This window comes from Rhododendron vialii, chromosome 5a (assembly GCF_030253575.1).
Source record: "Rhododendron vialii isolate Sample 1 chromosome 5a, ASM3025357v1".
Classification (NCBI taxonomy): Eukaryota; Viridiplantae; Streptophyta; class Magnoliopsida; order Ericales; family Ericaceae; genus Rhododendron; species Rhododendron vialii.
The window spans coordinates 14,859,935-14,875,169 of NC_080561.1; the positions used below are offsets into that span (position 1 = coordinate 14,859,935).

Below are 15,235 nucleotides of genomic sequence, written 5' to 3' on the forward strand. Positions count from 1 at the left end.
AGGGTAAAAGAAATTTGAATCGGCAAGTCTTGTTTAGGTGTGATGAGAAGTCTCTTGAAGATTCCTTGTGTAAACGTGTTATTGTGACTCGTGATGAGACCATAACAAAATGCCTCGATCCAAATGCTGCAGCTGTCAGTCGAGATGCTTTGGCCAAAATTCTTTACTCCAGATTATTCGATTGGTAAACTTCAGTGAGAAGGATAGATTTTGCATTCGTTGTTTGTTGTTAACTTCTTGTATCTTGTTTGTGCTATTACTTAAGGTTTCTGTCAACTTTTGATACAGGCTTGTGAACAAGATAAATAACTCCATCGGTCAAGATCGGGATTCCAAATTCTTGATTGGCGTTCTGGATATTTACGGGTTCGAGAGTTTCACGACAAACAGGTGCTTAAGCGGTATGCTTTTGTTTTCATCATTTATGGTGGTTTATTTCTTGCAGAGTATTGCATGAAAACCATGTTTCTTATTCATTCGGGAATATGCTATTATCTGATAGTAAAATACTCGAGCCTATGGTGCACTTTGACTTGGTTTGATGACTTTTCATGTTATTGGTGTTTTGACTTTCCCCTTCAATCCATTGGTTGTAAGTGCATGCAAACACTCTCCGATATTGGCAATTGGAAAACTTTTGACTCTGCTATTGTGTTACCATTGTGCACAGAGAGTCGAATCCGTAAAAGATTTTAGATTCTATGTTGGGTGAATGTCATTGTATAGCGTTTTTTATGTGTATATTATATTGTGAAATTCAAGAGTTTTACACTTAATGTTTTCTCTTATTTCGTTAATTGATGTTATTTGATTCTATTCAGTTTTGAGCAGTTCTGCATCAATCTAACCAATGAGAAACTGCAGCAACATTTCAATCAGGTTTGTGCATTAAATATTTTCTATATGTATGCAAGCATTCCTTGAAATTACTTCGTAAATTCATAAAACATAATATCTCTCAAAATTTGGCAGCATGTCTTCAAGATGGAGCAAGAAGAATATACAAAAGAAGAAATTGACTGGAGCTATATAGAGTTCATTGATAATCGAGATATTCTTGATCTCCTTGAAAAGGTTTGGTTCTGTCTTTAAATTAAATTACTGTCACAAGTTGTCTTCTTATACTTTCATGGTGATAGCCAAAGGTAAACCGGGTTAGAGTTTTAAAGCTACTTGGGGTCGAGATCTTTTATCTCCTTTTTTGTTCACATTAGTGGTTGATGTGTTGGTTATATTGTTGGATAGGGTTTAGTAGATTGGTTTGTGATAGGTAGTGAGATAATCCAAGTATCTCATATATCATTCGATGATGATTCTCCAGGTGAGGGGTCAAAGGTTAATTAGCTTTCAATTTGTTTTGGGTTATAGGAAAATATAAGGAAGAATCATGATAGTCCAAGTTAATTTTACATTGGAACATTTGAAAAGATGGTTGGGTTGTTGGGATGTTCCCTTGAATCTTTGTCCTCGATGTACGTAGGTCTTCCTTTGGAATATAATCTGGTTCTATTGATTGGGACTACAGTAAGGGATTGAAGCGCGAAAACAGGCAACGAGAGGTTTATTTTGGCTTGATCGATCTTATGAAGGATACATATATACTTTCTATAGTACTATCCCTAGTGAGAGTTCCAGTGAGAGTGATAAGTAAGATTGAGAAGATATTTGGAGACTTTTGTGGTAAGGTAGTATGATAAAGGTTAAAAAGATCATATCATGTGTTGGGGTGGGCTTTCTCTTACTAAAAGGAGGGGGAGGGCCAGTCTTGCTTTCGGGAACAATGTAAATAAAGGGAATGGGATTCTCATGCACTCATATGAGGGAACCTGGGTGTCCAAGTAAACAATTTGAAGGTCATTTTCAGTTTCCTCTTTTCTTTGAAATCTTATTGGCAAACATTGGGAAGAAATTTGCTTTGGGAGGATGTAAGGTGGGTGAAGTTTCTTTAGATCATTTATTCCAATTTTTTTTACTTCTTATCTCAGCCCCGTGATCTTTCTGTTGCCTCAATTGTTACCTCTTTTAGTATTATCTTCTCTCCAAATTCCAATTTGGTTGGAATACTTAGTCAATGAACTTGATTCTTGGTAAAACATTATTGGTGGTGTTATCATTGAAACAGTCAGTTCGAAAGAATTGTGAGTTGGGTGAGTTCGCCATTGATGACATGAGAGAGAGAGAGAGAGAGAGAGAGAGAGAGAGAGAGAGAGAGAGAGAGAGAGTATGGAGTGGCAGACCAGCACACCTCTAACTTGTTAATTGTTGGTTCATTGTGGAGGTATCTCTGTATCCCATGATTAGCCCTCGAGTGTTGTACCACAGGCTGCAAGGTAGCCTGTAGATATGATATGTCGTGGGATGTCAGAGGGGTTGTCACTGTCTCTATTGGTATCTTTCTTCTTTAAGACAGGTCAAGGTGCAAATCACCCTTGAGGCTGGGGATGGAAAGGCACCTTCATGGACCCTTAGATGCTAGTCTCCAGGCCATGTATCGTCAGGTGATTACAAGTGAGGTTCCTTGGCCCTGGTTCTCGCAATTGCTGGGTTAGAGTGCTTTCAAGAGATCTTGGAGAGTAGGGCACTGCTCAGTGGGGCTATCTAGGTGAATTAAGTAGCAGAGCCAGCACCATGTGTGGGCTCAGTGACTTCTAAAGCGATAAGTATGGGAGGCAGCACACTTGGATGGAAAGCAACTTGCCTAATGTCATCTGTTGAGGCTGGCATGTTGCACCAGCTTCCACGGAAAAACCAGCTAGTAGATTATGTCAAGCTGTACACATGCACCTACAAAACCAAACCATGGGTTCTTTAAACTTCAACATGTAACTGCTTGATACCGAATTCAATAATGAATCTATGAAACTTTTTGCATTCTGAAACCATTTAGGGAATAAATGTATCCTGTATGGCACTGTTCACCTATTTGGTGATGGCCCATGATAGTGAAACTAGTTTCATTGGTGTTTTCATGTACTTGATGTACTTGTACTCAAATCTCAGGGGACTTTTTTCAGTTAACAGCTTTTTGAAATTGGTAGCTATAATAAACTCGAAATTGATCCCTAATTGATTGTTGAAGGTCTTTACTTTTCACTATTCTTCTCATAAAAATTCACACCATGCAAACCTGTTATCAATAGTTTTGGGACCTGAACTGCTTATCATCTTGGAAAAAGGGCTGGGCCATTGTCCGCCGCATGCTGGGTATGCCTAGGTGTATATGAAAATGAACTTTGTAGGTGGCTAGATGGTGGATTTGAGTGGTGAACCGCGAGTACAGAGTTGATTTCTGGGGATGGACCTTTAAAGTTGTTAGGGATTCTCGTGGGTTGAGCTTATGGACATCAGAAGTGGGTGGGTCTCACTTGACATCCTCGCTGCATGGTAGAGAACAGAAGAAGAGGGAACTGATAAGTGGTGGGTGAGGATGAATTAACCTCGCCATTGGCAGAGATATTTCATTTTGGCGCCAACAAAGAAGTCTTGGTTTCTGTGATTGTCATCGATTTGCAGAGAGGCTTATGATATGGGAGCCTATTGTTGTTATGCTTTCTTTCAGGATTGGATACTTCAGGAGGTTGAGACCTTTATGCATCATTTGTATAAGTCCAGAGCCACGCAGAGGGGGAGGATGAAATAGGATGGAAAGGGCAACTGAGGGTTTTCGCCTTTTTGGAAGACCGGTGCTTCCTCTAACGTTGCCCTTTTGTTTGAATGCAAAACATACAGATGGGTGCCACTAAGGTTAGGCCCTGCAAGTGGAGTGGTAGCCAAGTGGTAGGCACCATGTACTCCCTTGCATTTGACTAGGCTTCAAAACTCACTAACTACAACTAACACTCCTTACTTTCACCGAGCGAAAAAAAGGTTAGGCCCTGGGCTTAGCCCTAGTGATCCATCCCTGTGATCGTGTGACAGTCACTTTATGCTCCAACGGGGATGTGGTATCTTGGGAGTTAAGGTGCCTGTGATATCTCTTGACTCTTGAGTGAAGACAAGCAAGACCACTACAAACTCCTGGTACCAGCACTGCTTATGATTCCCATGGGTGATTGAGAAAGTTAAAACACAAAATCTGTTGGTAATAAGCAACAGATCACATCAAAGATGATGCAAAACATGCTCAGATACATACAAACGGATGTTGCAGAACCTAAATATTTCCATACGAGTGAAAGGAACCTGAAAGAAAAGGCTTTTTATTTACCTTTGAAATGATGAGTGCACTTGGCAATTGTTGGATTCTCTGGATTGAATAAGCCATTCGAAAACTGTTTCACTCATTATGTGAACAGAAGGTACCAGTCAGTGATCTGCCTCGTTCAACCGGTGTGTGTTCTGGTTTTTAAGCATAACCTTGTTTGATGTACGTTAAAAATCTTGGTAAGACAAACTGAAATTTGTATTACTGTCCATTTTAGACATAAGTTCTCGCATGATGGCCTTCAATTATATGTGATGTGTTTTGGTGCCTGAATTATTTTCTAACTCGGCATTGTTAAACCTAAGGTTGTCAAAGCTTCTATTGTCCTCTTCGGAATCTGCAGTTTCTGCTTCGTTATAGTTCTGATGAGACTTGGTTTTACATTTGTTTCCAGTGACCTACTTTTGATGTATTTCTTTCATATCTCTATTATTTCAGAAACCTGGCGGTGTCATTGCTCTTTTGGATGAGGCTTGGTAAGTAGAACAGGAACAGAAATGCTCTTAATGTTAATTCCCTTTTGTGTAGTTTTATTTGTAAAGTTTATACCCTTTATATCATTGTTCATATTGTAGTCTTGTTCACTATTTGGTTTGCATTTATAAGATGCTGACTTGCTTATTGATTGTAGTATGTTTCCGAGATCAACACATGAAACATTTGCAGAAAAACTATACCAGACATTCAAAGATCATAAACGGTTCAGCAAGCCAAAATTGTCACGTACGGACTTCACCATTTGTCACTATGCCGGTGATGTACGTAGCTTTCATTTACTTAAATCGCTGCGGTAGGACTTAACTTTAGATTGGTAGCAAAAATTGTACTTGACCTTAACGAAAGAAGTAATTGATTTCAGGTCACTTATCAAACTGAGTTTTTTCTGGACAAAAACAAAGATTACGTTGTTGCGGAGCATCAGGCACTCTTGAGTGCTTCAACTTGCTCCTTTGTGTCAGGCTTGTTCCCTCCGTTACCTGAGGAATCTTCAAAATCATCAAAGTTCTCATCAATAGGTTCTCGGTTTAAGGTATGATATTCTAGTAAGTTGATTCAAACTATGTTTTGTTTTTTCTTAAGTTGTGCATCTGTCATATAATTGCATGCAGCAACAATTGCAATTGTTACTTGAAACGCTTGGTACAACTGAGCCACATTATATTCGATGTGTAAAGCCAAATAATCTTCTGAAGCCATCGGTCTTCGAGAATTCAAATGTACTCCAACAACTCCGGTGTGGGGTGAGTTGATTTCTTTGATCATTTACTAAGCTTTGTTAATATGCATGCTTCTGTATGCACTTAGAATTGGACGTGCACTTGATATGTGTTTTACTCCAGGGAGTCATGGAGGCAATTAGGATCAGTTGTGCTGGATTCCCCACTAGGAGAACATTTGATGAATTCATAAGTCGTTTTCGCGTCATTGCTCCTGATGTTTTGGATGGACGGTAGTTCCTTCATTGGGCGCTGCTATTCGCAGCCCTTTATTTTCTCTCATAGCCCACTACATTTCGGTAAATGGTTGTTGAAAATCATACATAACATTTCGGTAAATAGCTGTTGAAAACAAGATTATATTTTGGTAACTACATGTCGAAAATATGTTCAACTTTCGGTAAAGAACTGCCGAACATACATTTTCGGTAAATAGCTGTTGAAAAAAATATTATATTTCGGTAATTGGATGCTGAAAATATATCTCAATTTCGGTAACTAACTGTCGAGTATAATTGGTAATTTTTAACGGGCTATGGGAGAAAATAAAGGGCTCCGAATAGCAGCGCCCTTCATTTATCTGCTGCCATTTAACTTTTGGCTTATATACTTGTTTGGTCCTTACAAAATAGTCCCCATTTCATTTCTGTCCTTACAAATTTTTTGGTTTCAATTTCACCCATATAATTTAGAACGATATTCAATGTTACCCTTTCCGTCAAGAAATGGACGGAAATGGACTATGTGGATAACAGGAGGCTGACGTGGAACATATTTTTGTACATGGTGGACAGTGGCCCCGCACCCCCTTTCCTTCCCCAAGATTTTTCCACCTAGAATCCCCTCATGTTCTTGGCGAAATCATCCATGGACTCACCAGTCACCACCCATCTGGCCCTAACTCACCACCGCCTTCCTCCACCCTCGCCACTGCTTTTTGACCTAGTCATTTCATTCCCCAACCCTATTACCTCCCACCTCTCTCTCTCTCCCCCCCTCCCAAATTCAATTCACGAAGCCTTTTAACCAAAATGTGATTTCTACCCACCAAACAATTTACGTTATACGGGAAATAAGATCTGATTCTATGATTTGTGGAGAAATTGCTTTAAATGTGCCTTTCTTTCTTTCGCGCTTGCTACGATTAGAATTTTTAAAGAACCCAGAACCCTAACATTTTACTGTATAACTCAAAAATGGTCCAGAAATGTTCAAATCCCTAAATTGTACTCGTATTTTTTTTAATTTTTAAAGAGACCTTAAAACCCCCAAAATGCTCTGTTTCTTGATTTTGTGTGATTTCTGGTGTTGTGGATGAGAGAGAGAGAGAGAGAGAGAGAGAGGGGCTGACTTAGGAGGCCCCCTCTCAAATCCTCCGACCCAATTCGATCAAGAGAGGCTGGGACTTACTGACCATCTTGCTTGTAGTGTTCGCGATTCTCTGCGGCATTTTCGCCAAGAAAAATGACGACGAATCGACCACCTCCACCGCCAACAAAACAACATGGGCCATATGGCTTCGAGTTCAACTGTTGGATCTCAGCCTTTTGGTTTTTCGATGATTTCAGTGAACATGTACCTATCGCCACCGTCGTGCATGGCAGAGCAAGGTGGAGAGGGACGGTTTTGGAATTAAGGTTATTCTGGTGGATACATTTGTGGTTCGTCCATAGTCACCTCGTAAGTGAAGGGGGTGGGGAGCCACTCACTTTCCACCGTGTACAAATACGTTCCACATCAGCCTCCCATTATCAACATATTCTATTTCAGTCCATTTCTTGACGGAAATGGTAACATTGAATTTCGTTATAAATCATAAGGGTAAAATTGAGACCAAAAAATTTGTAAGGATGAAAATGAAACGGGGACTCTTTTATTGAGACCAAACAAGTAGATAAGCCTTAACTTTTCAAACTGTATTAACTTCTTGTCCATTTTTTAAAAATTGATAGCTACGACAAGATCACTGCTTCCAAGAGGCTGTTGGAGAAGGTGGGCCTTGAAGGTTATCAGGTACATTTCCTAGTATCTCAGATTGATTCAAACTTGTTACTGAACCATCGATCTATCTTTTCTTTGTAGCTCTTATGTAATTGATGTTTATCCATTATTGCTTTTGTGTGTGTAGAAAAATGGATGAAATATAAGATTATCTTAAAGGTTTGCTTTGTATAAAGAGCTGTTGTCATCAGGGTATAAAGGCATGAAATCCACAAGCATTCCTTGTCGTGCATAATAGGTGCATTGATGGCTATTAAATTCATCTAACCTTAAAATCTTCGATGGGCCATGTCCTAAAAAATGGCGTGTCTTTGTTGAGTCTTCGATGTGAGAGAAGAATGCAAAAGAGAACCAAAGTATAGTCTATTGGAAATGAGAGTGGTAATCAATAATATGAATTTAACCACTAGGTTAATCCAAACCCTAAGTAACCCTAAGAAACTTAAAGTCTAAACTACCCTTATGGGACAAGGTAAATAACACGAACAGAAATAACTACTAGCTTATATATCCAAACATTAGTAACCATAAGAAATTTCAAGTCTACGCTTGTGGAACAAGACAAATAACATGAACATAAATACTAATAACATTTTGCACATGTGAAAACAAAAGATCAGAATTGTGAACAATTTGAATAGTACTTTTATCACTACAACAAAGAAGCATTAAGGAAGGGTGACACCCATATCGGATAAAACTTAAAAGCCATCGAAGCCAAAGTATTTCAGAGGTAGCATTAGCCATAGTACAATGTTCAGCTTCAGCAATAGAGCAAACAATAAAATAATGCTTCTTGCTTTACCAGAAAAATGCAAAAGCCAAAGGTGGACGGGCGATAAGATAAATGGCATGCCCAATCAGAAATAGCACAAGCTGGAAGAGTCTAGCTTAACGTAGTTGTAGTAAACACTGAACAACAGTACCACGAATCATATCACAGAATATTCAACAAAGCAGTCCAATACTCCAATGAGTAGATCGTGGGGCATAAAGCAATTGAATAGCAATATGAACATCATAGACAATACAAGCCAAGTGATAAGAGATGACATAGGCACCTGACCAGCTCATGATACTCCGTAAGATCATGTGGAACGCCATGTGAGGCTAAAAACTTAGCATGTAATTTATTAAGGGTATGAACGGTCTTGCCGTTAGTCTGAGTAGGGCATGATAAAGAATGCCCTTTACATACTTAGACTACGAAGAGAGATAACCTTTGGGCGAGGAGGCAACCTCAATGCGAAAAAAAAGAAAACCATAAAGGGCTCAAATCGTTCATTTCAAACTCCAAAAGAGATGAATCTTCAACTCATTTATAGCTGCACAATCCAGTGTTCTAAATGGAGGCCTTAGTGGTAGGTCAGCACCATGTTTTCACCCTCGGTGGCTCGTTCGGCAAATAGGGAGGTTTGGCGGAGCTTGGCAGCTGTCTTGGCATAACTTGGCGGAACTTGGTGGAGCTAGGCGGCCGTCTTGGCGGGCTTGGCGGAGCTTGATTGCCTTAAAAAAAATTAAATATATATTTAAAAAAAATTAATATATATTTAAAACAAAAACGCCGAATCGCTTGGCGGCGGGTTGCCGCCCGACTAGCGCCGAGCACCATTTAGAACACTGGCACAATCTGAACTAGTAATGATCATATTATCCATATAGAGCAGTAGAAGAACCAGACCATGAGAGATGTGGCTAACTCCTGAAAGACCTCATAAGTCATACCAAGCAAGAGGAGATTGTTTAAGGGTGTAGGGAGCACGTTGTAAGCAAAAAGCAAGTCCAGAAACATGAGAAAAGCCCGAAGGATGGTGCATATGAACATCTCCAGGGAATACCCATTGAGGAATGTATTTTTAACATCGAATGAAAAAGAGGCCATTGTTGCACGGTAGCCACATAAATCAAAGTGTGAATGGTGGTCATCTTTGCAACTATGGCTACGGTTTCCTTGTAATCAATCCCATATTCTCGGGAAAACCCGTTAACATCTATGCGGGCTTTATACCTCTCCAAAGAATCATTAGAATGGGTCTTCACTTTGTAAGCCCGTTTGTAGCCAATAAGATTGTTACCGTCTGGTAAAGGAACCAACTAAAAGTATGAGTTTTAGAAAGAGCAGTTATAGGATTTTGATTTAAAGTATGTGCGGAACAAAAACAAATGATACGAAGGAGAGAAACGAATATTAGTGAAATCAAGTCTAACCGGTGGATTATGATAACGAGTTGGATAAATGGAAGACAACTCGATAGGAATATGCAAGCTTTCCAGAGTATAAAAATCACCAGCTCAACGTCTTGTTCCAATTTGCTTCTTAGACGTTCGATCATGCACAAACAAAGAGAAATGACTTGTATTTGATCTTCTAACATGATTCCAAGTGGCAAAAAAGTCGAGATGAGAATGGTGGCCAGAAAATCTGATCCAAAATAAGTCTATCTGAGGTAGCTAGCAGAAAAATCTGATCTGGAGGGTGGTTGTTGGTGGCTGTTGACTATGAGCAAAAGCTATCTGAAGGTTGTTGGGGACAAACAGAGATCACAATGATATGACCCGATGTCTGCAGAGGTCCAACCGTTGTCGCTGGAGGTCAGAAAAGGTTATGGAGAAGTCGTTGAAGTTTCAACAATTTTCCAACAATGTTTTGCAACTGGTTCTGTGTTGCAGATTGGGTGCCAAAAGCTTCGATTACCAGGGGTCAAACAGATGTTGCCATAAGTTAGAATAGGTTATGTTGAGGTTGCAGGATGTTGGGCAAGGTTTCGGCAAGCTCATCACTTGCTTTATGTTGCAGACAGAGCAAATCCGCGGCAAAAAATTTGCTCGAAGATTTATGGAGCCCTGACGACGTCACAGGAGGTTGAAAGAGTCCAGTGTAAATCTGTGGTTATTGTAGATCAAGAGACAAGCTTCAAAAGAACAAGATTCGGGGTAAAACTGTTGAGGTAGAGGATTGCTGAAGGTTATCAAGTTCTGCCGGAAATGTGCTGAACTGCGCAATGGCTAACATGAGTGTTGTGGGTTGCAGATGCACAAGAGAGAGAAAGAGAGATGATTGCAGATGCAGATGCAGATGGGTCACACCAAGAGGGAGAGAGAACCCTGCAAACCCTTGCAGTAGCAGTGGGTGATAGAAACACATACTATTCTCAAACCTGCTCTATTACCAGGTTAGAATGTAAAAAGAGAACCAAAGTACGGTCCATTGGAATGGAAGTGATAATCCATAATACAAAGTCAACCATATGTCCATTACCTAAGTAACCCAAGAAACATTAAGTCTAAAATACCTCTGCGGAACAAGATAAATAACAGAAACATAAATATTAATGACAATGCGGTGACATTGAGCACTCAAGCATTCCTTGTCATGCATGTTAGGTGTGCGTGTATAAGTATGGTGTTAGATTCATCTGCTCCTTTCAATTTTCAATTGGATATTGTTCTTGTTGATTGTCTTCTTCTCTCCCACAAATAAAACGTGATGTGTCTTTGTTGTGTCTTCGACATGAGCACTTGTAGCTTGGATGTTTTAGTTGTACCATCATAACTCTTTATTCTAAGCCCACCAGCAAGATTAATGAGTTTTGATATATTAAGTGTATAATATATTTTGTGTTACTTTTTTCCCTAGATAAGAGGGAAATAAACTTTATATGCAACTCATTGGACTGCTGAGCCACTAGAATATCTGAAGTTACATGCACTGAACCAGTTCTACTGAGGCAATAAGATTCTAGTTGGTCCTCTTGTAACAGATTGGTAAAACCAAAGTGTTTCTTAGAGCTGGTCAGATGGCAGAACTAGATGCTCGACGGAGTGAAGTTTTAGGAAGATCTGCGTGCATTATCCAGAGAAAAGTACGTTCGTGCTTCGCACGCAAAAGCTTTTTTGCATTGCGGTTGTCTGCTGTCCAAATTCAAGCTCTTTGTAGAGGTATCAATTGTTTTTTGATGTATCATATCTGCATCTTGCTGATGACTGCAGAATCTCAGATTGACATAGTATTGCTGGTAAATTAAATTATACTCTGACCTTTTGTTGTTGGTTTCCTGAGTTAATTTTAGGACAAATTTCACGATGTTGCTATGATAGCATGAGGAGGAATGCTGCTAGTTTGAGGATCCAGAAAGACACACGCATGTATCTTTCGAGGAGGGCATACAAAATGTTGTGCTATTCTTCTGTAAGTATTCAAGCAGGTATCCGTGGCAGGGCTGCTCGCAATGAGCTTCACTTCAGAAAGAAGAACGTGGCTGCAATCCTTATCCAGGTAATATTGAAGGTTTTGGTTATTGGAAGATGAGTTAACGTTTAGGTGGTCGAGTTGTCAGTCTTATTCTTCATGTTCACATTATTTTTAGTTGATGGGACTATATATAATGTTAAAGCATCCCACTCCAAACCAATTAGCAATGAGCGGCCAGCTCCTATCTTTCATTCAGAGTGGTGAAAACGGATCCATCTCATCGGGATCAAAACTAAAAGAGGTACAGTTTTGGCACAAATAAAGGAGAGTCAATCGCTAAAGGAATAGAGTCTTGCCCAAAAAGCCTTCCAAAACCTAGCTCTAATACCATGTTAAACGGTCGAAGCATCCAACTCAAAACCATTTGTGCAATGGGTGGTGAGGACACCCAAACTTGTTTAGAAAAGTTTTGGAGTTGAAATTTAACCAATGTTGGAAAAGCTCTTACACAAAATACAACTTAAAACCCACTACGGTGGTATTCCCTTAAGAAAATGTTCAGAGAAAAAGGCATGTTGCAAGAATGAAGAGGATACTGATGTAAATGTAGAAGTCGTATATGAGATTATCGGAGATGAGGGTGGGCACTCTATTGTGGTAGTGGAACCCCGGTGGGACGTCCAAACATCCCTCACTCCTACATTCTGAAGTAGTTCTGTTGGGAGGAAACTAAAGTAAGCTTCTCAAGGACCGAAGGGAGGCATGCTTTGAGGAGGTTTAGAGTAGGCAGTAGCAATATGGTTCTGAAAAGGTTGGGGAGGTTTGTGGTGGCTATGGCATGGCTTGTGAAAAGGAAAGGGTTTTTCCCCCAAGTCAGAGTCTGATGGTGGTGGTCAGAAGTGGCAATTAAATTGCTATAGTGTCATGCATGTGTTGGTCAGCAGGGTGAGATTGCATGTGACAAGACATTGGTCTTCAAATAATTGTTGAAGGATCATAAAGTCAGAAAGAAGTCGATTGACATTATGCTAGAAAAATCAAGGGGGTCTGTTCGTCTGATGGTACAGGTCTCAAGTTCTTTGATTTGTGGTTGATATGTGGTATTGAAGGAGCTTGGTGTGGGAGTATATGAACATATGGTTGACGTGGGTGACATGGAACTTGGAAAGGGTGGTCTCTTTGAGTGTGGTTGTTTGGGCTTAGAGCTGAGGTTGCAGTGCAGTTCTAAAATGACAGTGGCATGTGAGATTCAGATGCTGATGGAGCTTGGGGGTTGATTTTTGTGGCAAGACATTTGGAAAGCCCTGGAGACTGATACAAAGATTAAAATGCAATGGCATACAACCGGTATCTTTCGACATGACATGGTGAGGCTGCATGGTGGGGGCCATAGGAATCTGATTTGGAGGAGGAATGCTTCTGGTATGGGTCAAGGTCGAATGGTTAGAACCTCAACTAAGGAACCCCAGTTGAGTTTGAAGCTGTAATGGGGTGCTTAATGGTTGCAGGTATTCATGGATCATCCTTTCGAAGCTCAAAGATGTGACCTTGGTTCTACCGGGGTTTCTCATCTGGTGGGTCAGTCGATGAAAGGCAATTACGGGTGCTGTCAATTCGTTGTCCGAAACTCGTCAAGGTGGAGGGGAGATTGAGCAAGGTGACATTTCTTCTTCTTGTGACCAAGGCGAGAGTCAGATACTGAGCAACTCTGATAAATTGTACAGTAGCATAAATGAATAGAGGATTACATCCTGAGTGGGTGGATAGAGTTCTCAAACTGGTGGTGGGAGTTCCGTCATTGTTCAGTTTTCTCTATCTTTTTTTCCTTTTTATTTTGCCTTCCAACTTACAGTTGCTAAGTAGTAGAACAAAAAGCAAGTACTGTGCCCACATAAGATGGCAGTATGACACTATGCTGCTGTTCTTTCTTCCCTTAAAATCATACATTATAGTTTCTGCAGCAAACTGCATTAAACTCGTTTTCTTTAAATCATCATGTGAGCTAAGTAATAAGTTCACCAATTGGGTGAAAGTGTGGGTGCCCGAGCGTGAGAGCGTCAATTTTTTAGAAATCCTTGGATTGAGCACTATGTCTTATGCATAAGTTGTGGAAATGAAATTGCAAGAAAATTTTCTTAGATTTGGTTCTTTCCTGTACCCAATTGATCTAACATTTTATGCTTATTATTACTGTACTTCAGTTTGGGGGTTGTATTATTATGTCCCATATCTATGTTTTGTCACAGTCTTCAATTGCATAATGGTTCTTTCTTTTTCTTTTTTTGTTCTTTTTTTATTGGGCCAAGTATTTGTATGGCCTTTGAATTTGTCTTTCTACCCTATTTTAAGAAGAGGAAAATCATAAAATTTAGAGTGGCATAGTGGGATGTACTTGCTTCATCCAATCATAAGTTGATTGGACTTGGACTGATTGACAGGAGAGTGGATTACACTATGGTCCGTACATAACACTTGTCACTGAATCATTGGTTCACTGCTAAAAATTTGTCTGCTCCATAAAGAATTCATGAGCAGAGATAAAAGAAAAATGAATGGATTTTATGCAAACTTGCTCCACAATCAGCGAACCAGTTCATGACCCTGAGATCACAAATTATTTGACTTAGGGTTTGAGTAGTGGAACTGTTTTGTTGATAGGGTCATGAGCTGTGGATACTTTAAACCATCCAAAATTCAAATCAGACACAGTTGGATGCATGCACATTTGTAATTTTGATGTACTGAACATTGATTTTAAGTCGATCAACCTGGACTCTACCATAATAGCCCAGGTAAGTCTTGGATGTAGGGACTGTGTCAACAAGTGGCCAACAGCTGAAATTTTATCTGGGGAAGCATTGATCAATTGTTGCCTGTTTCATGTTCCTAGTAAATATAAACCCAATGCAGACCTGATTATTTGTTCAAAGTAAGGGTACAGTCAATGTAATGTGTGGAAGAACTGTGGAGCAAGATAGCTGGGAAAATGATATCCTGTTGTCTTTTGGTTGTATAGTTTTGTCTGCAATGTCATAAAACTTCACCAATTTAACACCATAAACATCATTATACACGGGACGTTGCTTCTTCCACTATTGGTTTTGTTTAACATCATATGCACAATGCACTTTCCTTAGAAGAAAAACGCAGGAAAATTGGTCATCACTGTTTCCATGAGGTTGAGTTATTCTTTCTCCAGTTTACACCTTTGGAACTTATATCTCTACAGACTCAATGTCGATCATACTTAGCCTGTCTTTGTTACTCGAGGATAAAAAAAGCAGCAATTGTTTGTCAATGTGCCTGGAGGGGAAGAGTAGCTCGAAGAGAGCTACAGAAGCTTAAAATGGTGAGGTTTTCAATCTTTTGTGGCCTTTGTCTTTCGTAATTTGTTTCTCCGTGAACTCCAGAAGGGAATAGATTAAGAGAAGAAAATGATAGCATAATGTAAACAACAGGAGTAACAAATACTTAAGGAAAGGAAAGGGTAAAATAACAAGATCACATGTCACATGTTGCCCTGGAATCCTACTGATCAAAAAGCAGAAACCCCCTTAAAAGCCTGTAATACATACACCCAAAAGTAAGTTAAAAACCTATTTGAGATACCTTAAATCTCCT

At 39.7% G+C, this 15,235-nt stretch overlaps 1 protein-coding gene across 1 annotated transcript in view; it reads left to right on the forward strand.

The window, feature by feature from the left end:
- Nucleotides 1-15,235, forward strand: part of LOC131327162 (myosin-6-like) — a 47,403-nt gene that overhangs the window by 8,643 nt on the left and 23,525 nt on the right. Inside the window, exons 12-24 of the mRNA XM_058360181.1 lie at nucleotides 38-184; nucleotides 289-390; nucleotides 822-879; nucleotides 973-1,074; nucleotides 4,643-4,680; nucleotides 4,836-4,962; nucleotides 5,064-5,234; nucleotides 5,314-5,445; nucleotides 5,545-5,654; nucleotides 7,374-7,434; nucleotides 11,184-11,361; nucleotides 11,493-11,698; nucleotides 14,844-14,963. Of these exons, the coding sequence (XP_058216164.1) occupies nucleotides 38-184; nucleotides 289-390; nucleotides 822-879; nucleotides 973-1,074; nucleotides 4,643-4,680; nucleotides 4,836-4,962; nucleotides 5,064-5,234; nucleotides 5,314-5,445; nucleotides 5,545-5,654; nucleotides 7,374-7,434; nucleotides 11,184-11,361; nucleotides 11,493-11,698; nucleotides 14,844-14,963 (1,552 nt within the window). The remainder of the gene's footprint in view (nucleotides 1-37; nucleotides 185-288; nucleotides 391-821; nucleotides 880-972; nucleotides 1,075-4,642; nucleotides 4,681-4,835; nucleotides 4,963-5,063; nucleotides 5,235-5,313; nucleotides 5,446-5,544; nucleotides 5,655-7,373; nucleotides 7,435-11,183; nucleotides 11,362-11,492; nucleotides 11,699-14,843; nucleotides 14,964-15,235) is intronic.